Consider the following 27,061-nt stretch of genomic DNA (forward strand, 5'->3'; position numbering starts at 1 on the left):
CTTAATAACACCACAATTGATCAAACTGTAAAGTAAATCCAAAAGTCCACCATGCTAAGTATAGACTATAAAAAATGGTGCAATAAGTATTGTGGTGCCAACTTGTCTTAAATTCAATCAAAGAGGCCTTCAAACATATTGAGCAGTTTTTCCTCAAACCTGCAGATACCCGGGTGTCTGTCATTATTTCATGTTTGTGGCAATATTTATGAACGATATGCCACCATTCATCTCCATCTCCCTCCTCGACTTTGTCTCTGACACACACACACACACACACACACACTCACTCATTTTGCTCCCCCCTCCCCCTGCCTCCCTCCCTCCCTCCCTCTTTTAGTCTCTCAGGTTACCAGTACCAGGGCTTTTCTTGCTTCCCAACTTGTGATTGTGTGTCCTGCGCCGTGTCCTTGTCCCTGCCTCCCGGTTTGCGAGGAGCCACCCAGCAGCCGGCCTGTGATTGGGGCAGGCTAGCACAGGGTGGGAGGTGGCAGCGCAGGAGGGAGGGAGGGAGGGAGGGGGGGTCTCTCTCTCTCTCTCTCTCTCTCTCTCTCTCGACACGGCGGCGGGTGAACTGACTGCTGCGGGACGTGTTTCAACAGATGGTCGAGGTTGGAGGGTGTCATCACATCGGAGAGGGGATTAGAGGAGAGAGGTTGTCTTCCAGGAGCTGTGTGGTCCCCCCTCAGTCCTCCCTCCTCCTCAGCGCCATCAAGTCCTCTATGAGCGCACGGAACACTGGCAAGACTCCTTTTGCTGCCAGCCTGCCCTGCTCTGCCCTGCCCTGCCCTGCCCTGCCCTGCCCTGCCCTGCCCTGCCAGGTAGGTTTCCAAATATTCCGCTGGAGTCGAGATTGGTAACGGTGCTGCGTTAGGACCTCACTTTTACAACTCGGGATGACAGGAATTCCCTCTGTGGCAAATTCCTCCGTCTCAAGGGATTAGTCTGCGGCACATTCCATGAATGTCATTTTGTTTCACCGCCTCCTGTCTGAAAGTCGCGAGGCTCTCGTATGGCAGAGCGAGAATCCCAAATTTGCCCCATCGGTAGGAAAATGACAAATGTCCGTGTTCCGTTAGGGACACGACGCGCTCGTCACCGCGGAAACTCACAAAGGCTCTGAATGTCCGGGACGTATCAAATCTCTATCAACGGTGTCCATCTTAAATCTAAATGGACGAGCTGCTTGCGGAGGAGCTGTCAAGTCTTGGCGCTCCTCGGCACCTCTCTTTTGCCACTGGGTGTAACTTTACCTCGAGCGAGAAACCAAACGGTCCAGTATTTATATCCGGCGACGGGGTCTCTGTGCGCCGGCGCCGTGCCTGAGCTGTAAGAAGGCGCACGGGACGGGACGGGACGGACGGGACGCAGCGGCCGGCGGCGGCGCGAGTGAAAGCCGCTGTTGTGCGAGCCGGTGTTGACCCTGGTAAACCAGCCGTAGCTGCGCTTCCTGCCCGCTACTTGAAGTACTTAACCCCCGCTAGGTTGTGATGGTTGCGGCTTTTTAAATCAGACGCTCTTGAAAAATGAACAGATCTCGATAGGGAGGGAGACTTTGGGTTGCCGTGCTGTCTCGTGTGAAATGATCAGATTGAACGTTGCCCAGTCCAAAGTGAAATATTTCAATGGCAAATGTCGGTGTTACGCCATTCCCAGCAGCTGACGTGTCGCCAAAACTTGTCAAATGTAGCGAAGGGAAGCAACCGCACAACAGTTTTCTTGTGACTCGACCGCTGACAGGGTTCATTCATATTTGACCAAACACAGCCTGGAATTGTTCTTGGTCCACTTGTTTGCTGTGCGTCAGGGTTCGGTTCTGATGATAGTCTTCACTTGGACAAAATGCTGGAGTTGATTTTTGCCAAACCTGACAAGTGTTCACAACAGACATTGGTCTCAATCCACACTCGTCCACCCGCTTCTTTTGTGGGCCTTGGTTGATAGCGTTCCCACTTGACCAAAGGAGTTTGTTCTTCCTCTCACTGTGTGGTGGGTGTTTAGACTGCAAGGGTGATCAGTTTAAACAGTTTAGCTTCAGCGCGCTACAAACAATAACATGAGTGAGCGACAGCTGCTGCAAATGATCAGGACTTCGGAGGGTTAGGGCTTTTTGGCTCTGGCCAAGTCAAACATTATTCCAGTAGCAACTCGACCGTCTTCGGAGTCACAAAACTGCCATTCCCGCCGTCACTGAGTTTATCTAATGACTAATTGGCGGGACAAATTCTTGCGGCTCCTTTTGGAACGGTAGCAGCCAGCTATGTGTCGTATCAGGAGATCTGCTTGCGCTCCATTTTCTTAATTAGTTTTGGTTGCTAAGGGGTGGGGGGGGCATATCTCACGGATCTCTTAAGAGCGCCCTCTGCTGGTGACTTCACCGTTGAACTCATTTACACAATGTTTGGAGTGGGTGGCCAAACAAAGAGTTTTGATTGATTCAAGAGAAAGGCTATCATTGACATGATCACAAACGGGATTAAGGTCATCAATGTCCAACCTGTTGACGCTTCAGCGATGAGCTTTCGTGCGCTTATTTCTATATATTTTTAGAAGGTATCTCCAGGGGTAACACGCCATGCAGCATTGAACTATTTTAAAGCTCCCAATGCCCCTGTCCCCAAGCTCCCCCACCATGTGTTTGTTCAGCCTCTCATTTGAGCGGCGAAGGTCAGAGCAGGCAAACATTCGAGTCCTCGCCATCACTGGAAAGAATTCTCATGCATTGCTTTGCTAAATGAGCCTTTTGCTCACTGCGTCTGACCAAAGCGGGTTACCAAAGCCGCTGAAAATAAAACGGTAGCGCGTTCTTTGAACAGTTTTTTTTTCCCAAAGCCAAAATCCATAAGAATTGATCGTTTTGCTCTGTTGTCAGACAATCGGTAGCATTCGCACAGCACAGCCACACGCGATAAATAGCCGACTTTGATTGGGGCAGCGTGACAAGTGATTGGGAGGCACGAGCGTAATCTTCCCGCCTGAATAAAAGAAACATTGCAGAAGGTGTACACACGCGCACACATACGCACACCATGTGCAGGCTTTATGTGGCACCCCCCAGAGGGCCGCACTGTCCCTGCTTTGTCACCCCCCTTGTCTAATAATCCCCTCCCCGCGGAGAAGCAATCTGTTTTAGACAGGAAAGAGAAAGGGCCTTGTCTGTATCGTGTACAATTAAGCCAGCCTGTCGGAATTCGTACTTTTTTTTGGTGTGTGTGTGTGTGGGGGTGGGGGGTGGGGGGGCACTTTCCTCTCATGAGCCGCTTTTCCAGAAAAGAGATAATGGGGTGGGAGGGTCGGAGTGAAGGGCATGGATGGAGAAGGGGGCGAGAGGGGGAGTTGCAAATGAATGAATTCCTCGCCCCTCCAGTCCAGCACTTCCACTAATAGAAGCTCGCGTTTGTTTCAGCTCGCCTGCTTCTTTTCTTCGCTTCACCCCTGGAGCCGCTCAACCCATTCAGCCTCCGCCAGCCAGCGCGCCCCTCCTCTAGCCGTGCGGCGGACCAACTTGGCCCCGTGCCGCTCGCTAGCCTCCGGCCACCGTCGCGTGGACGGACGGACGGACGGACCTAAGGTACCCCCGGCTGGCCACCCGAGCGTCTCCTAGGCAACAAAGTTTACAAACGAGGTTACGGCATGCCTCGGAAAGCCGCGGGCGATGGAAACGCGAGCTCCTACAGGTTTTGATGTCTGCGTCTGTTTAACTCTGACTAATCTTCAGTGCGACCCACACGGCATACGATCGCCTCCCCCGTATCCACTCACTCACTCACTCACTCGTGAATGCCCACGGGGGGGGGAGGGCAGAACTGGCACAGGTGCAATTGGGCGAATCGTTTTTTTACGAGCGCTGTCACGTCGGCCGGCGCGGCGCGCGAGACGTATTTGTTGTTTGCGGCGCGCCGGGTCACGCTGGCGGCTTCGCGTCTTTTAAACAAGAATACGCCCGCAATGCATGCAAAGTCCGGGGGGTTAAGTTTCACTCACGAGCCGCCGCTCAAATAAAATGGACGATTTTATCGAGAGTGGCCTTAAATGATACTCCCCGCGGGGCTTGACGTTTACTCCAATACTGTGATTATGACTTTATCGGTGACTCTCAGTTTAGCTATTAGTGAAGACTCAGCTCTTTTGTGTGCTTCTCGGTACAGCAGTGTTACAAGAACTTTTGTTCTGGAGGGCGCGGGGCAATCCCAATTAGCATCATTAAGCCCTCGTTTGGAGGTGGTAAGACATTTAAGAAGCGACTTTTGCTCTTCAACTTTCCGTTTCACACATCAAAGTGGATCAGAGCGCCGCTTCTGAAGGCCGGATTCGTGGAAACGCGAGCCCGCCGCCGTATTCTCGCCAATTACCTCAGCGGAAAGCCCTTTCAAGCAATTAGCCCTCGCTCTCGTTTGCGGTCAGAAGGGGGCGATCGGGACATATTTGACGTGTGGGTCAAAAGACACGGGCGCCACCCGTGAGAGCCGCTTGTATGATGGTTCTCTTGACTCTCTCCAGAGCTCCTGCGGCCTGATGGAGTCTTTCTGATGGGGCAACGTGGCTGGAGAATTACAAACTTATTTCATTCATCGGAGGCTCACTAATGCAACTTGGCATGAGTGGGTTTTCATTGAATGCTCAGTGGGCCGTTTGTGGCCCGGAGGCCGAGTCTTGCCCACCCCTGCAGTCTGCTGGTACGACCTTGGCTGCGCGTGCTTTAAAATCATTTTCCCCTCTTAGCTGCTTCAAAATTCAGCCGACCACCTCGTGATTTGGAAAACCTTCTTGGATCAGGATTCATTTAATTACACATGAGTGACGGAGTTTGGGAGGGTATGGCCTGGCAACCTTGGCGATATAAAGGGTCTCTTACCAAGTCGGGGATAAAAATGTGCTTGGGTGAGGGAGTTCAGTATAATAGTCAAGGCTGACGTTTGGCCAAGGCAAGGTCGTTTTCCTTCAACTTGTCATGTTGATAGAAAGTCGTTTTTAAATGCAGCAATGCCGTTCGTTAGCTCGCCTGTTTGCGGTGGTTGCCGTTCTGCGTTAGCATTAGGCTAACATTGCTGTTGTTGGAAATAGGTGAACATTTCTTTTTTTTTTTAATTGCAAAGTCCCCCATGAAGGCACAGTGTCAAAGTACACATTTTTCCCAGCGCTGGATTTTGGTCAAGCAAATCATCAGATTTAAGGGTCTGAACATACATGGGTGAAGACCCACAGCCAGCGTGAGGACAGAGCTCTCCTTCAGGGTGCTCAGCGCCTTTAATGGGGAGGCCTAAGCGGGAGCTGTGCGGGACGCCGTTAGCCTTGGCCCGGCCGGCGTTGGCGGCCGACCCCGACACAGGCGCTCCTCAGTGTAAAAAGGCCCTCGTCAGTCCTCGTGGCAGCTGACCAGCCAAATTCCCTGGGATTACAGAAATATTTGGACAAGCCTCAATGTTAACATAAGGCCTTCCCATAATCATTTTCCCCCTCTGAGAGCGAGCGAGAGAGAGAGAGAGAGAGAGGGGGAAATCAGAACGCCCGGCGCTACGTCCCGGCGTTTTGTCCCGTAGACGGACCGGAATAAGTATCCAGGGATTTTTAGGTGCTCCCAAATGGCCATTGTTCTCGCTCGCCGGTTGACTGATTTATTTCCCAGCGGCGTGGCATCTGGTTTGGGTTTTGACTCGCATCTTGTTGTGGGAACGTGAACCTCCTCACCTCTCCCGCCCGCCCTCTTCATGTTAACGTGAACAAGATCCAGCCTTTTGGCCAGACTTTGTGGATACTTAAAGTGGAGAGAGAGTGGAAATACCTGGATCGATTTTCCGCCGTGTGTCGGAGCAAAAGCATCGGCTTATTTGTCTGCTCGCCGCCGCGTCTGCTGTTTTTCAGTGACAGCTGATAAATGTTCAGAGCCAACAGAACCCGAGCCAGATGCAGCCTCTTGGCCATTGTTGAAATAAATACGCGAGCCAATCCCAACCAGAATCTGACGTGACTTTGGTTACCTTGGTTACCCCCACCCCCACCTTTGTAAGCCACAGAGTACGTGCGTGCGGGTAGCCTCAGGTTGCTGAGGTTGGCTTCAACAAGCCACCATCAAAGCCACATGACCACTTGGGTCAGGGCACGGTCAGCATGTGGCTCGAGGGCCCCGAAACCAGAGGATGCGAACTGCCAAGCCAGTCAGTTCGACAGCACCGCTGCCCCGCTTGGTTACACAAGCGAGCGAGTTCCTCTATTATGTTGGGCGCACAAAGCGCACCGCCGTCGCACTAAATAACCGGCAGGAAAGCTGCTTGCGCCGTCGTGAGTTGCACAAAAATGTCTCGGGGGGGCAGGGGGAAGAAAGATAAGGTGAGGTTTTGGACGCAAAGACTTTTGGAAAGGGCCACAAATGTTTGCTTCCAGCCAAAATGCCAAACCTTTGTGGCTCTGCTCGTAATAGACATGCAATTCAATTTGAGATTTTGAAACAAAACTGGTCCCGGCCGGCCGGGGGTTATGTTTTTACGGACGCCTAAAAATTGCTAACACTACTCGAAAGGGGCCACTTGAAAGCAAAATAGTACGCCTCGTGGTTCTTTTCGGGGACGGGTTCTTGAGACCACTTTGTGGCTTTACCCGTGATAGACGACGTCTCTACCAAATTTCATGGTGCAAAGTAAACGGAGTTTTGAAGCTGCTCATGTCGTGTTTTCTTTTCTTTTTTCTTTTCTGCTTTAATGACAAAGAATTTCTGAAAATGACATCAAAGTTTCGGGGGGGGTTGTGGATTCAGCCGCAAGTGAGCTTTGTTATAAAGTGTGATTTACAAGGCAGCATGTAATGATTTCCTTCTTCAGGCATTGCGTCCGCATGAGAACGCCATTTGAGTCGGAGGATCCCACCAAATCAATCCAGTGACCTAGTAGCACCATTAGCAAACATTGGCTCGGGTTCGTTAGCGCCGATAAACCTCGCATGAGCGCGAGCGGAGCCGAAGATCGGAGGTGACGCGCAGTTGGAGCGGACGCCGCCCGGCAGCTGCGTGACCGCCGCTCGGCCCGTTCCGGACAGCGGAGCTATTGATAGCCTTTTAGCCGAGCGTATCGCTAACATGGGATTTGTGGCAAATTCCACAATGACCTTTCTTGTCCTCGCTTTAATTGGCCTCACGTGATTCTGGCGGCGGCGACCACTCGTGCATTTCCCCTTCAGGCAACACGTAGAGAGATCTGATTGGTCCCCCCCAAATATTCTCACGGCATCCAAGAGAAATGGTACAAAATGAATGAAGACACTTTGCTTGCACAAGTATTAAGATATAGAATTTAGGTTACAAACGTGGTTTAGTGGAGTATCAGTCTTTTTTTCTTTTTTTGCGTTGAATGCCTGGCTGACAGTTGTTTTCTCAAAGTTGGACAGAAATAGAGACGTGACATTTATTTTAAAGTCCCAATGATCATCGTCACACACACATCTGGGTGTGGTGAAATTTGTCCTCTGCATTTAACCCATCCCCATGTGCAGAGTCATTGTTTCTGGGAAGCGTTGCAGTCGGACCCTCACCGCAGGAATACGTGTTTTATTGCGAGAAAGTCTCTCCGAGACTTATGCCTGTGCGAGAGATTGGCTGCGAGCTTGCGTGTTTGTCCACGCGGCCGGCGCCAATGTTTGTACAGGGCTGTCACGATGACTGGCTCTGGCTGTCTCATCTGCAACGGCGGAACGGCGAGCGCACAAAGTGCTCTTAAAGCGCCGATTATCACACTTGTTGTCATATCGCCGGACGAGAAGCAGACGCGGGCGGCGCGGCAAGAACCAGCGCCTTTGGTCATTCAGTGGATTTGTTGAGGCATTTAAAAGACGTGACTACGGCCTGGGTGGATTACGTTCATTTGCAATTTCACCGGGTGCCAAGCGTCATAACAATAATGATTTCAAGGTCATGTTTGAGGGCCGTGAATATAATATTAATTTGAATAATATATAATATGGCCCACAAATGACTTGAGAAGAATTGAAATGGGACGGAGCCATCCAGCACAACTCAACAAGGCTCAGGTGAGCTGCCATTTTATGTCAAGCTCATTCCTTGTGAATAGAAAGCGCTTTGCCAAAAGCTATTTCTCTTGATGTGCAATCCAATGGTGGTCTTTTTATTAGGATGAATGTTTGGAAGTGGTTCATTTTATACTCGGCCTTGTTTTACGGGCGGGCGGCTATAGGGGCCTTGACACGGCGAGCGGCTGCGAAGCGCTGCTGCTTATCTGTGATTGGCGACTGCGGCGGCGAGGTTAATGTGGCGGAACCCTCTCGCTGCCCCCTAAACGCCTCGTCCTCCGCCTCCTCCCCTAGTGTGCTCTCATCCTCCCTACTGTGTCACGCTTGACTCATCGCGTGGGTGCAAGGAGGGGGGAGGGAGGGTTGAGTGATGGGCAGTAAGCGCTCCGCAATTGGCCCACGCAGGAGAGCGCTCGTGAGCCCGAGCGGCCAATGGCGCGGGCTGGATGAGGTAGGGACGGAGTCGTTTCCACGTGCGCCGCTTCAACGAGAGAACGTGATGTGAGCTGGTGATTGGAAGGGACAGGAGCGAGCGAGCGAGCGAGAGAGCGGCGGGCGGGCGGGCGGGCGGCCGGGCGGGCTCCTCTGTTTCTCTGCTGATTCGATTCTCTTGGTGCTTCTTCTCAGTTGAGCACAGTCGGGCGCGAGTGAGCGGCCCGGGCGGACCTCGCTCCCTCCCTCCTTCCCTCCCTCCCCTGGACCTGACTAAGCGCTCCCCAAAGATCCAAAATGCTGCCGCGGTGGCTGTCCTGCCTGGCGCTCCTCTGGTGCTTGGCTCCCGGCGTGTCGGCCTACGCCACCACCCGGGCCCAGGGCCTCAGGGGCCGCATCCAGAGGGACCGCCGCAACATCCGGCCCAACATCATCCTCATTATGACTGATGACCAGGATGTGGAACTAGGTAAGGTGGATGCAAAATCTCGATATTGAGGCTGAAAAAAAACCCAACAAATAAATGTAGTGGCTCCCATGAAATATTAAACACGGCGGCCCCCCAAATGGCCATCTGTCCCATTATCTGTGCACATTGTAATAATTGAGAGAAAATGTCGTCTGGAGCAGAAGCTTTGAGGCCTCTTCCTCTTCTTCTCCCTGCAGGCTCTCTGCAGGTCATGAACAAAACCCGCAAGATCATGGAGGACGGCGGCACCTCCTTCACCAACGCCTTTGTCACCACTCCCATGTGCTGCCCGTCACGCTCGTCCATGCTGACGGGCAAGTACGTCCACAACCACAACACCTACACCAACAACGAGAACTGCTCGTCGCCCTCCTGGCAGGCTCAGCACGAGCCGCGCTCCTTTGCCGTCTACCTCAACAACACGGGCTACAGGACAGGTGGGCCACGCTGCTGCTGCTGCTGCTGCTGCTGCTGCTGCTGCTGTTTTGCACTCGCTTGAAATTGTTTCATTGCCCTCTTCTCGTAGCCTTTTTCGGCAAGTACCTCAACGAGTACAACGGCAGCTACATCCCGCCCGGGTGGCGCGAGTGGGTCGGACTCGTCAAAAATTCCCGCTTCTACAATTACACCGTCTGTCGGAACGGTTACAAGGAGAAACACGGCGCCAATTACGCCAAGGTATGTCTTCCCGTGAAATCCTGCAATAAAACTAGAGACAGTCGATCCCTCTCACGCAATTGTTGCCCACAAAATGACAGACAGGTTAGCTCTCCTCCTTATAAACACAGACGCGGCTTCTCTTATCACAATGCTGCGCAGGAATTCTGGCGGAATTAAAGGGGGTGGGTGACTTTATTAGGACTCGCCTGGCATCAGTGTTTAGACGGTAACATTTAGGTTGCGATAAACACCGCTTTGGGCTCTAGCTCCATCAGGAATGCCTTTGTGGGAAGTCATAAAAACCTCCCGTACAGCAATTGGGTGGTAGATTGGGTGTTCGTCACTTGACTATTCTTCTGATGGCTTTTTACTTTGAAACAGATTGCTGTTCTTTCTCTTGCTCCCTTTGTGGAAACAGGCTCGTTACTATCCAGCGCAATTGCTTTATTGGTTTTAATTGCTAGCTAACAGGCTAGCTAGCACCTCTGGTCGCCTAAAGGAGGTAAATGGGTACTTCTGTCTTTAGTCTTTGTACTGTTAAGTACGGACCGGGAGTGCTTTTGCTACCTCTGAAGGAATGCGAGGGGAATTTGGCCAGCAGCTGAACGAAGATGAACCCGCCGGCGGGCGGTCACTCCTGTCCCTTTTTGCGGCCGTCTGGCCTGCGTCTTTTCCGAAGAGCTGTCAGTGAGCGTCGGCGGTGGTGTGCCAACATCTTCCCACAGTTGCCGGAGATTCATAGCTTGTCAACCTTTCGTGATGGACGGACGGAGGGACGGGGCAAACAAATGTTTGAACGGCGGCGGGAGGCACATGAGGTGTTTACAAGGCTCCAACGTGGTCAGCAGTTTGTGGTTTTTGAAGCAAATGGACACGCTATTTCCTATTTGGTGAGGAAAAATAAAAAAGTGGACTCGCACCAGCACGACAAGCAGCCCAGCCCAGCCCAGCCCGGCCGTCTCCCTTTTAGACGCTGTTAGGACCTTCTTCAAACATTGTGACCTGATGAGACTCTGGTGAACTCAGAAGCACCACAATCTGGGACTTGGGAAATACCTTTAGCTCTTTTAGCTCAGGCCTGTGCTAAATTAAACTAACAAATGGAACGGCTCGTCTATCCCCATTTTTATGAACCACTACTAAAATAGCTGGAGAAGAAATCTTCACCGTAGCGTAGAGAAGAAAACAGCTTTTCCAAAGCGACAGTGCGGCTTGTCTAACATCTATGCACACCAATTGACACGGTATTCATAAAAGCCTATTTGTGACAATCTACCTTTCCCCCCCTCACTCGGAGCACGCGGCGTACGCCAGGCTCTTGGAAACTTGGCAAATTGGGGCACATTGAAAAGCAGAAGACACTGTGTCCACAATAAAAGTTTTATTGATTTTTTTCCCAGAAAAAACCCCGAAACGAGTGACTGCAAAAAAACAAAAAACGGCAGCAGACTGTTCGGCATCCGGCGGAGTCACGTTCGATAGTGCAGGGATACCCGAGCGAGGGAACAACCCTTACTCTGTAGCGGGCGGGCGGGCGTAATGCCAGCTGTTGACTCAACAGATCGGTGCCGGTGCCGCGTGTACTCGCTGAACCCGCTTCACAGCCTTCTCTCGCGCGCTTTCCCCCGCTTGCTCTTTCAGGACTACTTCACCGACCTGATCACCAACGACAGCATTAACTTCTTCCGCATGTCCAAGAGGATGTACCCGCACCGTCCGGTGATGATGGTCATCAGCCACGCCGCCCCCCACGGCCCGGAAGACTCGGCCCCGCAGTACGCCGAGTTTTTCCCCAATGCCTCTCAGCACATGTGAGTAGTCCTCCGGACAGTCCAAAAGCCACTATTTTCGGACAAATCCACCTATTTCTGCGCTTTTTCAAAACAAGATGAGTCTAGTCATCGGTCCAAGGATATGTCAGACCATTCAACTGAAAGTCAAAGTTTAGCCTGGGCTGTCAGTGGAAGTTACAAAGAGTGCATTTGCAGGTTGCCGTGACAATGGCGAGTCTCGGCAGCTCACGTTGGCTCCCTTTAGGTTCCCGTAACGCACTTTCCAAGCAAAAAGTTGTCTTGTGACTTTCCCAGCGCCCCGCTTTCACCGTCACTTAGCCCACTTAACATTCCCTCCCTCCCTCCCTCCCTCCCTCCTGTTTGCTCTGTCGCTCCATTCATCCCCTCCCTCTGTTTCTTTCTTAGTTTTGTGCCCTCCCCTCCCTCACATGGGACTTCCTGACCCTGTCCATATCAATCAGTACTTTCTCTCTCTCTCTCTCTCTCTCTCTCTCTCCCCGCACATCCCAGAGGAATGCATTGTGTAGTGTGGAGAACACCCTTTGTGGCAGGCAATATTCATTTATATTTAGGATGACCAAAGGGGGATCGGATCATGCGTGGGATGTTTTGGTGGCGCTTACACATTGGAATGGATTTGCTTTTCACAGAGTCCATCTTTAGTCGGTGCAGGGCAGAGCAGAGCAGAGCTGAGCAAAGCATAGTCGTGTCACGGTTAACAAGCGTCACCTAGAAAAGTGATTGCTGATTTGAAAAAAAACTCCCAAAAAAGTGCAGTTGCTGTTACTATGCAACAAAAACAAGACAGCAGGGTCACCTTTTTATCACACAGAAGTGTGTGATAAAAAGGTTTATTTCTTTCAATTTTTGTAAAAATATTCAAGAGTGCTATTTTTCTTATTTAAAAAGAAGACACACGACCAATATTTATGTCTGTAACGACTTGTTTGCTATTAGACAGCGTTTCATCAAACTTTGATCTCCAGTTCCATTAAAAGCGCCACACACACACACACACGGACGGACGGGGAAGCCACAAAATGCCGCTCATAAAAAATAATACGCATATTCGTTTGTGTTGTGAGCGGTGTTGTCGTGGGAAGAAGCTCTCGCTGGCATCAGGCACCATTAAGCAGCCATAACTCTGACTGCATGGAGTGGCGAGGTGGCAGGAGTAGGCGTGGGCGGCGGCGGCGGCGGCTCGTAAATCATAAGCGCAGTCTGTACTTTGGACAGCGACGCTTGCCGGGGATGTGTTTTATTAATGCGATTAACATTCCTGTAGGTTTAACCGCTGTGGATGTGATGCGCTTTTCCCAACAGTGTAAGAACATTGAGTGTTGCTCAAGGGAATGGCACTAAGGAGATATTTCTTCCAGAAGCGAGCCTTGGTGTTATCCAAGTACCTCGTGTGACCTCCGCAGCGCCCATCTCACCAGAGACAGGTGCCTTTTGTTGGGGCTTAACAGAGCGCCCGCTCGCCCGCTCGCTCGCTCGCTCGGCTGAAGAGTTCACGCTTGCTCACAAAAGCAACGCGGCTCTCCGAGCAGCTCCTCATTAAGGCTCCCATGAGTGGAATGCGGCCCGTTCCATTTGCGGGGGAAAGTACCAGGAACATTTGGTCCTTGACTACATTTGCATTTCGCGAGAAGGAAGTATCCAAAATGTATCAAGGCACGTATTGTTTATCCTCAGCGAAGAACGGCTATTACTGCGGCTTTGTTTTTGCCGTCTGACAGACTGAACGTGGTCTCGCTAGCCACGCAGACAGGTGAGAGCCGTCTGTCAGCAGCCGTCCTCGGAGCCAAAAGCGCGGCGGCTGCTGCTGAGTCTGGTCTCTGTGCGAGAGACCGGCCCGTCTTGGCCGGAGAGGGGCGCTGGCACTGCACCGTCGAGACCTTTTCCCAGGGCGAACACAGGCGCTATTGACGCCTGTCAAGCGTGGCACCTGTTAGCCAGCCAGCCAGCCAGCCGCCACAGACGGCCTCTCGCAGCCTTGCGTGCAAACATTGCTACAAGAGGGATCTTTCGCAATATGGCCTTTGGAAACGCTATTAAGATAACATGCTGGAGTCCGAGAGAATAAACGCATTATCAGTCTACGTGTGTTGCGCCACCATCTGTGTTCGAATGAATTTGAATTTGTTTTTGGTGTTCGCTCACTCACTCGCTCACTCACTCACCGGTCGGTTTCCCACCAGCACGCCCAGTTACAACTACGCCCCCAACATGGACAAGCACTGGATCATGCAGTACACGGGCCCCATGAAGCCCATCCACATGGAGTTCACCAATTTCCTCCACCGCAAGCGGCTGCAGACCCTCATGTCCGTCGACGACTCCGTCCAAAAGGTACCTGATACAGCCTTTTGTGGGGTCCCTTATTTTGTGGCTCACGCTCTCACATTGTGCCGCAGGTTTACGACATGCTGGAGGAGACGGGCGAGCTGGACAACACGTACGTCATCTACACCGCCGACCACGGCTACCACATCGGTCAGTTCGGGCTGGTCAAGGGCAAGTCCATGCCGTACGACTTTGACATTCGCGTGCCGTTCTTCCTGAGAGGGCCCAACGTGGAGCCCGGCGCAGTGTAAGGCCACCAACCGCTGACTTGTATTTTTTTTTTTTGTATGCCTGCTGTCAAGGTGAACACTGTTGTATTTTAGAAATCCTCACCTGGTGCTCAATATCGACCTCGCGCCGACCATCCTCCACATTGCCGGGCTAGACACGCCCCCGGACATGGACGGGAAGTCCATCCTTAAGCTGCTGGAGCAAGAAAGGACCGGCAATAGGTTGGTGTGGACACGACGACGAATATTTGTAGCAAACGTTCCAAATGTAGTGCGTGAGCGCCCTCCGGTGGTCTGCAAAAGAATCACCGCTAAGTCCGGTTGTAATTGCCGTATTTATTTAATCTTTGACATTGGTTTTGTTTTGTCCGAAAATGGCCCCCGTGGCCGCTTTGTGTCAGCCAATTGGACGCTCGGCGAGAGACGTGCTTGAGGTCGCTCCGCTGCGATTTATTGTTTCTCGACACCGCAAGGGGAGGGCCGAGTGGAAACTGCCGAGTTTACTTTGTGGCATTATGGAAAACAAACAGAGAAACAAAAGCCAGATGAAAAGTATGTCACTTTGACAGTATCAAAAGCATATTTCAGCTTTTAATTGGTCCAAACCTAAATGACGGCAAATAGTTTTAGCTTCAGCTTTCTGAACGATTGTAATAGTTTAGTGTTTGTAAGCGGCGTGCGTGCCTTCCATCCTGTCTGCGAACACCCGGCCGGCCGTTCACTACTATCCGCTTCTTTGTTTTCCTAGATTCAAACCCAACCGGAAACCCAAAGTCTGGAGGGACACATTCCTTGTGGAGCGAGGGTAAACCGGAGCTTTTTCTTCCTTTCTCCCCCAACCTTTTTCACCACATCCATATCATCCAAGCACTTCTGTGAACCTCCAATGTGTTTTTCCAGGTGATGTGTGTGTGATCTGACAGACGGTTTCGGAAGTCTGTGAGGGTCAAGCAAGATTTTTTTTTTTTCTGGAGGCTAGACGTACAATATCTATCAAACTCTGAATTTTCATTCGAAACCGGAGGGAGCGGCCAGAGTTCATACGATTCATTATCATTTCTTATTATAGCGAGAATTGCCCTTAACTGAGAAATTTGATTTGTTTACTAACTGCACTATAGACCAGACAACCTCCCACAAACACATTAGGTGGAAAAAAAAGACGGCACGAGCTGACGTCTTCATTCTCCCAATAACTTTTTTTGCCCCAAATTGCCTGGCTTGGCTCTGGCTTGGCTCTGGCTCGGCTCTGGCTTGGCTCTGGCTTTGTTTTTTTCCACTCGTTTACCAGCAAACCATCTGCTGGCTGGCGCACGCACTTTGGCTCGTTTGGCAGCGGCCCTGGCTTTTCCCTCGCCCGATGTTTCTGACTTGACGAACTGTTGGCGAGCGAGGTATGCCAGGTAGAGAATAGACCGACCTTCCTAATTTAGTTATCAGCGGCAAGACGGCCTGTTTAATGACGGCGTGCCGAGCCTTGGCGTCACGCCCTCAAGCGCTCCAGATGGCCATCGCAAAGGGGCAGCTTATTCACTTGCCGTCACTCTGTCTGTGGCTTGCGCGTGAGGCCCGAGTTGGCAACGGGAGAAGAGGAAGGGGTGAGAGAAGAGGGGGAGGGTAGTTCGGTTGGCATGGGCCCGAGTGGTGCCTCAGCCAGGTCTTGCGGCGGCGACTGTGGGGCCGATGCCAAGCTGAGGTCAAAGCTGTGGAGAAATGTAGATTGTTTGTTAAATGAGCTCGACCGGCGATGACCCGGTTCTCGCCGCTTACAGGAAGATCCTCAGGAAGAAGGACGACTCGGCCAGCACCCAGCACACCAACAGCCTGCCCAAGTACATGAAAGTGAAGGAGACGTGCCAGCAAGCCGAGTTCCAGACGCCGTGCGAGCAGCCGGGACAGGTACCAAAAATGCCTCAAATCTTGTTTCATGAAGATTGTTGGAGTGGAAGATGAAGAAGGATTACGTTTAGTTTCAAATCAAACATGAAGCAAAAGTATAAGAAGTACCATTTGACTTCCAGCAACTTTACGACAACTGTGTGAGGTCAACGTGCTCCATCTCACCCCTCCCTCCCTCCCTCCCTCCCTCCCTCCCTCCCTCCCTCCCTCCCTCTCCCTACTCCTCTTCCCGTTTGTTTGCTCTGCTGAACCTCCGGCGCGAAGGTTCGGTGGAAGCGTAAAGCTAAACAGATTGTTTTCATCCTCGGCTCATTCTTTCGTTGGACCCCCGAGCGCCGGCCGCTCTTCCAAGAGGAATGTGCCCTCGTTCCCACACTACAGATGTCTCTCGTCCACTTGCCACTTTTTTTTTTTTTTCAACTTAATTCTTCCGCTGAACTGACTTCATCACGCCCGTAGAGAAAGACAGAGGATGTGCGAGAGAAAGGGCGTCGGTGTGTAATTATACGCTGACGCATTTTGGAGCGGACCCGACCAGCGAGTGCGATCGGAATGTGAAAACAAAATTTGAAAAAAAAGAAGCGGGGACTCCCCTGACACATCCGATTCATTTCGTGTGGTCGTGATGTTTGACGAGCGCCAGGCGATGAGCTCATTCCTTCTGACGCTTCCATCTAGAAGTGGCACTGCGTGGAGGAGATGACGGGCAAGTGGAGGATCCAGAAGTGCAAGGGCGGCTCCAAGGAGGGCGGCTCCAAGGAGGGCGGCTCCAAAGAGGGCGGCTCCAAGGAGGGCGGCTCCAAGGAGGGCGGCTCCAAGGAGGGCGGCTCCAAGGAGGGCGGTTCCAAGGAGGGCCCCCGCAAGAGGGCCCGCAGCCTGAGGCCCCGCAGCAGCTACGACACCCAGGAGAGGGGCTGCCACTGCTCCGACGCGCTCTACAAGGCCTCCAGGTTGGAACGGCGCTCACACCGCCAGACTTCCCCCGGACAGCGTGAGTGCAAATCAGAAAACTGGCCACCGCTTCAAAGTCACCAAGGTCACCAATTAAGTGGTCCGCGGATGTTTTGGCAGGTTATCGGCCGCGTTTCGTCCACACGCGGGCCGCCAGGTCTCTCTCGGTGGAATTCGAGGGGCAGATCTACGACGTGGACCTGCAGGCCGACGACCGGAGCGCCGTACGACGCCGCGCCCTCACCAAGCGCCACCACGCGCCCGAGGACGAGACGGACTCGGGTTCGGACGACGGCTCCGAGGAGATGCTGGCGGACGACACCAACGCGGTCGGGTACCCCAAGTCCCTGAAGGTCACCCACAAGTGTTACATCCTGATGAACGACTCGGTCCACTGTGAGAGGGAAATCTACCAGTCCTCCAGAGCCTGGAAAGACCACAAGAGCTACGTGGACCAAGAGGTGCGTTTAAAGCACACTTCAAATGGCAGACGTACCGTGCGGACATTTCACAAAACAAAATGTCGGCAGATCGAAGCGCTTCAAGACAAAATCAAAAATCTGCGGGAAGTCCGAGGCCATCTGAAGAGGACGCGGCCAGATGAATGTGACTGCGGAAAGAAAAGGTACAGGAGAAATAATAGGCATATGCCTGTGAGTGGTGTTCCACGCTATGAGATGGATGGATGGATGGATGGATGGATGGATGGATGGATGGATGGATGGATGGATGGATGGATGGATGGATGGATGGATGGATGGATGGATGGATGGATAAGGATGGATAAGGATGGATGGATGGATAAGGATGGATGGATAAGGATGGATGGATGGATGGATGGATGGATGGATGGATGGATGGATGGATGGATGGATGGATGGATGGATGGATGGATGGATGATGAAAAATCCAGCAGAGGAATTATTGATGCTAACTGTTAGCGCCACTGTTGTCAGACTGTGTGTTTGTGTCTCTCCACCAGTTTTTACAGCAAAGGGGAGAGAAGCAAGGCTGAGAGGTTGAAGAATAGGAATGATCAGCTGCATCCGTTTAAGTGAGTGAGTGAGTGAGTGAGTGAGTGAGTGAGTGAGTGAGTGAGTGAGTGAGTGAGTGAGTGAGTGAGTGAGTGAGTGAGTGAGTGAGTGAGTGAGTGAGTGAGTGAGTGAGCGAGCGAGGCGAGCGTGGCGCTTTGCAAGCTTGCATGCCCCCGCTTTGAATTCCTCAATTGAAAGTCAATTTTTAAAGCCGACGCCATTCAAGTGGCAAGTCTCAACTTTGTCCCACTTTCCAATTTCAAATTTGGATTCGTGTCAAGAAACGCAGCCTCCAAACGCAGCTATGTATTTTTTGACGAGCAGCAAAACAGATGACTTTGTAACCAGAAACATTTATTAGGCCACATTTGTGTCTGCTACAAGCAGCAAAAAACCTGACAAGCAACGGGAGAAGGAAAGCATAATAAAATCAGGAAAAATAAAAATAACGTGTCATGTTGGCAACTATTAAATTTGTCGACAAGCCTATCAAATAGACCCTTGTTTTGTTTTGTTAGCATTATGAGAAATGAAAATGACAGGGCCGTGGCTTTGATTTTGTTCCTATTGCGTCTGGAACTGATCAGGTTGCATGCAAAGACGTGATGATTCACCCAAAATCTTGCAACAGACACAAAGCAGCTGTTGTGAAGTCGCTAGGCTGGAATGAGAACGGACCACGCACGCACGCACGCACGCACGTGTCACCAAAGGTGGAAAAAAGTACAAACTATGAGTTGTGCAATTTGTACAACACGCCAACGTTTAGCATCGCTATCACCCTTCAAACTTGTAATCGAGTCGTTAGGGAGCGGCCATGTGACAGTGTGTTAGTTATTTATTTATTTTTTGATTGTTTGTTTGCATCCCAGGGAGTCGCCGCACGATCTGGACGGCAAGACGCAACTGTACAACGAGATCCGCCGGCGCAAAAAGGAGCGCAAGGAGAAGAAGCGTCTGAAGAAGGGCGACGACTGCAGCCTGCCGGGCCTCACCTGCTTCACGCACAACGACGACCACTGGCAGACCGCCCCCTTCTGGACACGTACGTCTATTACGGTCAATTCCGCTCAAATACGGTTTATCCAAATGCTGTCAACGTTTCTGCTACAGTGGGCGGCTTCTGCGCATGCACCAGCTCCAACAACAACACTTACTGGTGCCTGAGGACCATCAACGAGACGCACAACACACTCTTCTGCGAGTTCTCCACTGGCTTCCTGGAGTATTTTGACCTCAACAGCGATCCCTACCAGGTGGGACGCGTGCCAATTGACGCAATTGCCAAACAGTCAACGAAAGCACAAATGATGAAATTAGGCAAAAGAAAAACCTAGCAATAGAGGGGCAGAACGGGACTCCGAGCTAACACAAATGCTCCCATTTAGCAAAATAGCGACTAAACCAGCATCTGTTGTCGTCCGTCAGCTGACCAACGGCGTGTACGAGGTGGATCGCGACGTGTTGAACTCTCTTCACGGCCAACTGATGGAGATGAGGAGCTGCCAGGGCTACAAGCAGTGCAACCCCAGACCCAAAGGCTCGGACGCGGGTACGTCGGCACTCGCGCGCGCGCACGCTCCTTATGATGACACTTGACCCCGCGACCGACGCACGTATCCATCGGCATGTCGCATGATTGTACTGGGAATGATGAGCGGCCAACGGCAACGTAGCCAAACGGTGCTCACGGAGATGCTCGTGAATGAGTGATGTGATGTTTGATTTCACCCGCGCGCGCGCGCGCACGCACGCACGCACGCACACACACACACCCGCCCACCCACAACCTTCTTCCTCCTCCGTCTTTCTTCTATGTGTGCCTGACTGAAGTGGTGTTGAACATAAGTGAGTTCATGAGTTGAAGTGAACCATCCAGCTAAATCAAGACAATGACACTTTATGGAACATCAGCAAGCACATAACTTGGCCTCAAGAAATGATGTTAGCTTCATGCTAACACACAATGCCAAACGCCATAGGCGTGCTAACAATACTAGCATCTCTAATGGTGGTTATTCTTTGCATTTGAGCACAAACAGGCCTGTCATCTTTTTCCTCTGCAAAGAACAACCCGATTTACTGTAAGCCTGTATTTTGCTGCCTCCTGGTGGCCAAGGCAGGCACCAGAAGGAAGAGCAGCGGCTCAACTTAATTCCCTTCCTTCTTTTGCCGCCGCCGCCGCCACCGCCACCGCCGCACACACGATCAGCTTTGGTTCAGTGCGAAAGAATCTTTTTGCCCATCTTTTCGGCGTCTCCTTTGAATCAGATGATTAACAATGGATTGCTTTTATGTTCCTGATCAGGGGGTAAAGATGGAGGCAGCTTTGAGCCACACAGGTATCCACATATTTGTTTGTCATTTCTGTGGCTTTTTTATTTTTGGCCTCTTCTCCAGTCGCGTTAACACCTGCATGGGCCCCTCCTTTGCACTAATCCATCCATGACGTTTGCCAGTCTGCATGGGGAAGGCGCTAACATTTGACGCGAGCCGGCCCGAACTTTTTTTTCGCAGCTTGGTTTGTCAGGTCGGATTGCCGTCGTTTTCTTTTCGGAGCGGCGAGCGCTCTCCACCTCTTTTGGGAAACGCATGATCACAGTCCGTGTCGGCCATTCTAATGCACGTCCGTGACATGCATGACATCATACCATCATTACCATACCTCCGGGGATAGTTTGACAAATGAATATACTTCCAAAAACGTCACGTAGCAAAGTATTGGACTCCGCAGTCTCTGCTTGGCTGTCGAGCTCCCTTTTGGACAATTTGAGGCTACGTGACTAGAAACAAACATGCTTCGTTCCAGCTTAGTCTGGAAATGTTCAAACGTTTGCTTAACCCGGCCGGGAACTATAAGAAAAGAAAAAAAAAAAAAAAAAAAACCACGACGTGCTAATGTTAACTTGCCTTGCAAATATTAGATTCCAGAGTTCTTGCAGCTTGCACGCTGCTCTCACGTGAAATGAGTCGGGTCATGACAAAAACTAAACACCGGTGATCTTACCCTGAGTGAAGAACTCGGCTGTCTCCACTCGGCTGCGGTGTTCTTCTTCAACGCTGGAGAAGCAAAGGGAAATGTCAAACTATTCCATCAATGTCCACCATCATCACGATCATACTCATCTCCACGGTCATCTCATCCGTGACGAGAATCTCGATTTGACGTATGTTTGTCGCTTAGCAGGCGACAGCAGCACGGAAAGCGCTCAAAGAGGAGACCGATCCTTTCCTTCCTGTGAGTCCACTAGTCGGGTCTCACCACAACACACACAAGACAATGCATTTATTTAGCATCCCAGGAAGCTTTCATCGTTTTGCTTTCTATTTTGCATTCTGCTGCTGCTGCTGCTGCTGCTGCTGCTTTATTTGCAGATTTCTTTGGCTTTTGAGTCCAGGTTGCAGAGCGACCGCGCATCTTTTCACTTCCCGTGTGGGGCTTTGTTTTTGCGGCGGATTGTCGCTGCAGCGTGCGTTTCCTCTGCGCTTCTCGGCAGCGGCGGCATGCGTTTGCACTGCTTGACCGAATGCATGACGCTGGAGCTCCATCCAAATTGCATCCTCCCGGTTCGGTCCCATATACATCCTTAAATGTCTTTCCATTCCTCCTTCAGGGCACTCTGGGACGGACGACAGGGTTAAACTGCCCAACCTGACGGAAGAGGACGTCAACTGGCAGGGACTGGAGGATCTGTATAGCATCAACGAAAGCCTTTACGACTGGAGGCCCGACTACAGCCCGGGAGCGGACGACTGGGCCAACTTCCGCAAGGACTTGGACCGCCTCTTTCAACCGCCTGTTTTTTTTAACCAATCCCGCCCCACGCCGGACGACGAGCTGGGCTCTGGGGGCGCGGGCAGCGGAGAGGAGGCTGGGGATGTCTGGCCAGGCCAGGACGTCTGGTTTAGGGGAGACCTTCCCAGGGTCATCACGCTCAGCCCTCCGCCGTCACTAGAGAACAAACCCGATCCCGTTGTCAACGACTTACCCGAGAGGAACGCAGTCCAACCCCAGGGGGACACCTTACCCACTTCCATCCTATTGCTGACACCCGAGCCAGATCCCGTTATCGACGACCCGTCAAAGAGGCAACGAGAGCGGGAGACGGGGCAGCGACCCCGGTGCGTGACTCCGGGGGCCGTCGTCATTCCCGGCCCCAGCTCAACGCCAGCATCCTCCCCGCCAAAGAAACAGGACCCCGTTCGGACAGACTCGCTCCAGGTGCCGAGGTCGTGGCCCCAGGTGGTCCCGCCGACGCCCTCGTCTGCTCCGACGCTTGAGAAGAAACCAGATCCTGTGGCCAAGAGGCAAAGGGGGGGCCGGCCTCAGGTTCCGGTGCGCCAGCTGGAGGAGCTGGACGGGGACGTGTCTAGCGGCGAGGGCCCGACCGAGCTGGACGCACGGCACGACGCTATCCTGCGCGCTCACAACACCCGAGAGCTCCACCCCACCCACGTGGACGCCACTCACCCCGGCGCCATTGACGACGAGGGCAACCTTTTCCAGGACCAAGGCTTCCTCCCTCTGCGGCCCAACGTGAGGTCCGGCACTACCGGGAGCCCCCGAGACCGGCCCGCCCCGCCGAGTCGGGGCGCCGCAGTGCCGCCCCTCGCGTTGGTCTTGGAGGGCAGCGGCTCTCCGCCTCAACCAAGCGATCCGCAGCTCTGACCAGACACATGACTGACACGTCAGTCATTCAGACTTGCATAATGACTTTCAAAGGTATTTTTTTACATTATTATTATTAAATTTATTATTAGCTGACAGTGTTATGATTTCTTTCAAGAAAAAAAAAATTATATATATATATATATATATTTAGATAAAAGCCTTAATGCAGCTAAGTGTTGGGATTGAAATGGAATAATTCCATGCATTTTCTTTTTAAGGAGTGTGAGTGCGCGGAAAAAAAACAACGCTCCCCAATGCACTTTGGAACTTTTTTTTAATGATTTCCCTTTTTTTGAAATATGTTGGATGCTACGGTACAAGAGATTTTGTTGTTGTTTTGTTTTCCACTGGTTTAGCTCATAAAATGTTGACTTATTTACATTGTAAACACATTTAAACACTTGAAATTGTGTATGCGTGTGTGTGTGTGTTTGTGTGTGTGTGTATGGAAGGTTCATGTCCCATTAGTCATAAATAATAGCAATCAAAATGGATTTTCAGACACCAATTTCAATCAGTTACATTCATTTTTGCACATTGGTTTGGATTGTAAGGCATGGTGCTCCTGTATGATCGTGCGTGCGTGCGCCCGAACGAACGAACGAACGAACGAACGAACGAGCGAGCAGATGCTGGTTGCTGGAAAGCCATGACAATAAAAACCTCTCAACCATCCCAGCATGGTTTGTTAACGCATCACTTTTTGTCACATCGTGGAGGTCATTGTGCTGACTAAGCTCCTGGTGAATACGTGCATACTTTAACTCCAGTTTAAAAAAAAACATTTATATTAACTCTTTAATTAATTTAATGAAGTAATTTGCTCAGGTAGCCATGGTTTAACGTGGCCCCGCCCCTCAGCAGCGCTTGTTCTTCAGCATGTCGAGCACCTTCCGGTTCTTGGTCTTGAAGGCCAGCACGAAGTGCTGGGGGCTCACCTTGCCGCGGCCCTCTTCGTCCACGTGGCCCATGAAGACGTAGTTCAAGCCTGGTGAGGTCACACACACAGAGCCTGAATGCGGCGGCGGTGGAACGACGGAGGGGAGGGGAGGGGGCCACGCGTGAGAATGTGCGCCACTTCCACATGGGTACGGTGGTACTCACCTCTCCTGACCAACGGGCACTTCTTACACAGGATGACAATCTTGGTGCTCATGGTCTTCCCCGCTTGCTGAATGGCCAGGTTGCCTTCTTTGTACACGTTCATGATGGACACAGTTGCGTGGACGCTGCCGCCATGCGCCACTGCCGAAATGACCGTGCCGCTAATCACTGTCACAGACAGCGGAAGAAATAAGACAAATTGGCTGACTGTATTTTCACAAATGGTCGCGCAAGAACACATTGGCTTGTTTGGACAATTTCACACTTGATTGGCGGGCGGGCGGGCGGGCAGGCAGCTAGGGCATAGCGTCAACTATTTCGACACACACAAGCAGTTGCAGAAGTACTACATTTTCCATAATTATGCCTTTCATATTTTGGGTTTCCACCCGAGCCTGAGGTGCCCACACCAAACACGGCCCCGATGCCAGTCGTCCTCCTCTTTTCAGGAATGCCAAGCAAACCAAGTCATGCGGTAAACATCCCGCAGAGGTAAACACCGGCGGGTGAATACACGTCTTTTACGGAGGCTTAACGCCACAGGAGCGCTTTCACTGTGGCCGTACTGTATGCTCGCCTGGCCTGGCCCGGCCCGACCCGGCCTAACCTGACCCGGCCCGGCCTCGCCTGGCCTCCCTCTCAAGGACGCCTGCCTATCCAGAGGCTCCTGACTTCAAGAACAGAATCATTGTCGATAAATGCTTCAAATAGGAAGGATAAATTGCGGACAGCCTCACCAAAGTTGCTGGAGCAGAAGTTGCTCTCCAGTGTGCCTCGTCGTTTGCACTTCTGCCGGCACAAGGCCACCGAGTACTTGAGTGCTGCAAACAAATGCGCGCATCAATAATACATTGTCATTTTTCCGAGCAAGATATCAATTTGTCTGTTGCGGAAATGGCCACGGCGCATGCCCCGCCCCCTTTTAAGGCACATCCATACCACAGTGGTTTACAGTAGCTTAGGATGAGCCCTGTTTTGACTTTCCAGCAATATTGTTCGTGATCAGCCGAGCGCAATGCCCGAATGGCAAACTAACAAGGCTACATGACCGGAGGCGCTTCTCCCCGAGCGTTGTTGCCATATCCGCCGAGATGTAGGATGAATGTTGCTACCTACGTATGGGCCTGCTCGTGACCGGCTGCGTGCTTGTGGGCGGCGGCGGCGGCGTGGTGACGGAGAACTTCTTGGGCCGGAACTTGTACTGGGCGATGAAGCCGTCGGCGGTCAGGCTGAGATCCGACAGGAACTGGACGAGGAGCCGGTTCCCCTCGGAGAAGACGGGTCTGCCAAGCCGTATGACATTGGGGATGTGCGAGACGGGTCGTGACACAACGAGCGAGGCGTGAGACCACCTACGCCGGGGGGCTGTCTCCGCAGTACTTCCCGATCCTCCTGGCGTCGTTGATCTCGCCGCCGTTGAAAATGGACACGTGGTCGTAGCGGCAGTAGTTATCACGCTCCACGTCGAACTTCTCGAACTTGACTTCGATGATCTGCGACCAAGGGGGGTGGGGGAAACGGGAGTCTTCCATCATCAAACAAGATGATTAGAGGGTGCCAGTGCAGTTTGTGGGATGACGCAAAAGCATCTCACATTCCAGCCTCTGGAAAAAGGCTTGAGATGATTTTTTTCAGCTCTTTACCTGGTTCTTTGGCGCCACTATGTGCCAGGAGCAGGTGACACCGGCTGGGTAGTCCCTGTCGGGCCAGTTGGGAGTTTTGAACGTTCCAGAAGGTTTGTCCAGTCTGCCCCCACAGTACTGATCCCCTGTTGAGACAAGGTTACTTATGTCCAAGGACTTGGACAGATCCCTCACATGAATGCTATGCTATGCTATCAGCATGACGTGGACCCCGAAGTGATGGGGGAGTCCACACACTTCCTTGACACCAATGACTTTCTTACTTTTGCGTATTGTTCACTTGGTAAATCAAAAGCTACAAAGCAAAGTGATTCGAAATGCCACTTCGCCATGTCGGGAAAGAAAAACTAGTCATAAGTGAGCCCTGTGATGGTGTTTTGTTGGACGGCAGGCAACATGTTGGAGCCAAGCCAGCTGCCTGTCCTACAGTTGCTCTGGAACGGGCAACCGGTTATTAAAATTCCTCTTGGAAAGCAAAGCGGACCAAGCTAGCCTGCAGAGAGGAAAAGGCTGTCTGACCATGTATGTGTTGTTCTTTGCGGGGGGGGGGGGGTTAGGGCTCAGCATAAATGCCCGAGAAATTTCACATCCGGCTGAGGGAAGATGTTGCTCGTTGTTGTCCAAGAAGGAGAGGCTACCTCTCTCGTGCGGCTGCGCGGCAGAGAAAACGGACAGGAAGCCGCTGCCGGCCGTGTTGGCGTCCGACACCATCTGCAGCGTCATCTTGTTGCCGGTGGAAACCAGCGCCCCCGGTTTGAACGTGCCGCAGAAACGCCCGAGTCGCTGCCCGTTGACGTGACCGCTGTACACGTCCACGTAGTCGTAGCGACACAGGCTGTCGTTCTCCAGGTCGAGGGAGCGGAACGACAGCACCACCACTTTGCCCTCCGGGACCTACAGGGGGCAGTGTGGATACATTACAATTGTTAGAGTTTCCAGTAGCGGGCTCGGTCGGACGTGACATTTCCAAATGACCGAGATCGGGAAACAAAGTCATGTAAAAAATACAATGTATGATGTTAACGCTGCCTTAGCATAGCTTTGTGACAAACTACGCGATTCAGGCTACATTGTCAGAGCTTTGTCATCTACTATTACAGTATTCGTGCCATTGATTGAGATTCACTGGTACTAATAGAAGAATATGTCTTTCTTTTCAGCCCTTTGTCAATTCAGATTAGAAAGCACACGCTAATAATACATAGGAACAATTAGAGTACAATTTGAATACATAGTGGCATGAAATAGAGCCATAAATAAATTGCTTGCTTGCTTACTTACTGTGATCCTCCACACGCATTTAGTATTTGGGGGGTAAACTCCTGGGTACCCCTGACTCCCGATTATTCCAGATTGTCCAGTGATGTTTCCCCCACATGTAAAAGAGGGCCTAGGGGAAACAAAACCAGAAGACTGAATACACAATCTGCTCCATAGTGAAGACAAGTATGCACGCAGTTAACCTTCTCTCCGACTGCCCGTTACAGACTTGGACGAGGAGGGCGAGACACCACGCGCAAACCAGCCCGGACACTCTCCACATTGTCGGCCTGCCTGACTGGAGCGGGCTGCTCGCCTGCTGCTCCGAAGTAAAGTGGTGGAAGTTCCCGCAGCAGTAGCAGCGGCGGCAGCAGCGGCAGCGGCAGCAGCAACGGTAGCAGCGAGTCTGCAGTCTGGAAAAGATGAATGCAGCGTTTGTTTCGATGGAGGAGGAGGGAAGAGGAGGAGGAGGAGGAGGAGGAGGAGGAGGAGGAGGAGGAGGACTTTTTGTTTTTCTACCAAAACATTATTTATCATGTTAACATATGCACA

The 27,061-nt window shown here is 51.8% G+C and overlaps 2 protein-coding genes across 9 annotated transcripts in view; one reads left to right on the plus strand and one right to left on the minus strand.

Moving 5' to 3' along the window:
- Positions 1-23,180, plus strand: part of sulf1 (sulfatase 1) — a 44,213-nt gene extending 21,033 nt beyond the window's left edge. For 2 of the 7 annotated variants that reach the window (XM_049749689.2, XM_049749690.2), the window contains 19 exons: positions 603-821; positions 3,407-3,571; positions 8,644-8,917; positions 9,115-9,354; positions 9,444-9,595; positions 11,219-11,388; positions 13,572-13,722; positions 13,788-13,963; positions 14,040-14,168; positions 14,695-14,751; positions 15,719-15,845; positions 16,524-16,836; positions 16,917-17,257; positions 17,327-17,421; positions 17,779-17,850; positions 18,703-18,875; positions 18,944-19,086; positions 19,259-19,382; positions 21,445-23,180. In XM_049749689.2, the coding sequence (XP_049605646.1) occupies positions 8,746-8,917; positions 9,115-9,354; positions 9,444-9,595; positions 11,219-11,388; positions 13,572-13,722; positions 13,788-13,963; positions 14,040-14,168; positions 14,695-14,751; positions 15,719-15,845; positions 16,524-16,836; positions 16,917-17,257; positions 17,327-17,421; positions 17,779-17,850; positions 18,703-18,875; positions 18,944-19,086; positions 19,259-19,382; positions 21,445-22,499 (3,690 nt within the window). In that variant the 5' untranslated portion in view covers positions 603-821; positions 3,407-3,571; positions 8,644-8,745 and the 3' untranslated portion in view covers positions 22,500-23,180. Of the gene's footprint in view, positions 1-602; positions 822-3,406; positions 3,572-8,643; positions 8,918-9,114; positions 9,355-9,443; positions 9,596-11,218; positions 11,389-13,571; positions 13,723-13,787; positions 13,964-14,039; positions 14,169-14,694; positions 14,752-15,718; positions 15,846-16,523; positions 16,837-16,916; positions 17,258-17,326; positions 17,422-17,778; positions 17,851-18,702; positions 18,876-18,943; positions 19,087-19,258; positions 19,383-20,138; positions 20,173-21,014; positions 21,069-21,444 lie in introns of all 7 variants that reach the window. The other 5 variants (XM_049749692.2, XM_049749693.2, XM_049749694.2 and 2 more) reach the window with 5 other exon arrangements.
- Positions 22,758-26,953, minus strand: pcolce2b (procollagen C-endopeptidase enhancer 2b). 2 transcript variants are annotated; one of them, XM_049749711.2, is made up of 9 exons: positions 26,713-26,953; positions 26,531-26,639; positions 25,888-26,143; positions 25,250-25,374; positions 24,963-25,099; positions 24,723-24,889; positions 24,344-24,427; positions 23,607-23,774; positions 22,758-23,490 (listed from the first exon to the last, which is right to left on the minus strand). In XM_049749711.2, exons 1-9 carry the CDS (start codon positions 26,790-26,792, stop codon positions 23,360-23,362), a joined length of 1,257 nt encoding a protein of 418 aa, XP_049605668.1. In that variant the 5' UTR covers positions 26,793-26,953; the 3' UTR covers positions 22,758-23,359. The 2 variants fall into 2 exon arrangements, with proteins under 2 accessions (XP_049605668.1, XP_049605667.1); XM_049749710.2 differs by having other exon boundaries at positions 22,758-23,514.
- Positions 26,954-27,061: the final 108 nt, after the last annotated feature.

This window comes from Syngnathus scovelli, chromosome 18 (genome assembly GCF_024217435.2).
Source record: "Syngnathus scovelli strain Florida chromosome 18, RoL_Ssco_1.2, whole genome shotgun sequence".
Lineage (NCBI taxonomy): Eukaryota > Metazoa > Chordata > Actinopteri > Syngnathiformes > Syngnathidae > Syngnathus > Syngnathus scovelli.

Bases quoted from the DNA above. Each gene is read 5' to 3' on its own strand.
- pcolce2b (XM_049749710.2), bottom strand. From the start codon at position 26,792: ATGTGGAGAGTGTCCGGGCTGGTTTGCGCGTGGTGTCTCGCCCTCCTC. The intron at 26,144-26,530 runs GTAAGTAAGCAA...TGCCCCCTGTAG, and splicing joins AATGCGTGTGGAGGATCACA to GTCCCGGAGGGCAAAGTGGT. The intron at 25,375-25,887 runs GTAGCCTCTCCT...TTGTCTCAACAG, and splicing joins CGCGCAGCCGCACGAGAGAG to GGGATCAGTACTGTGGGGGC.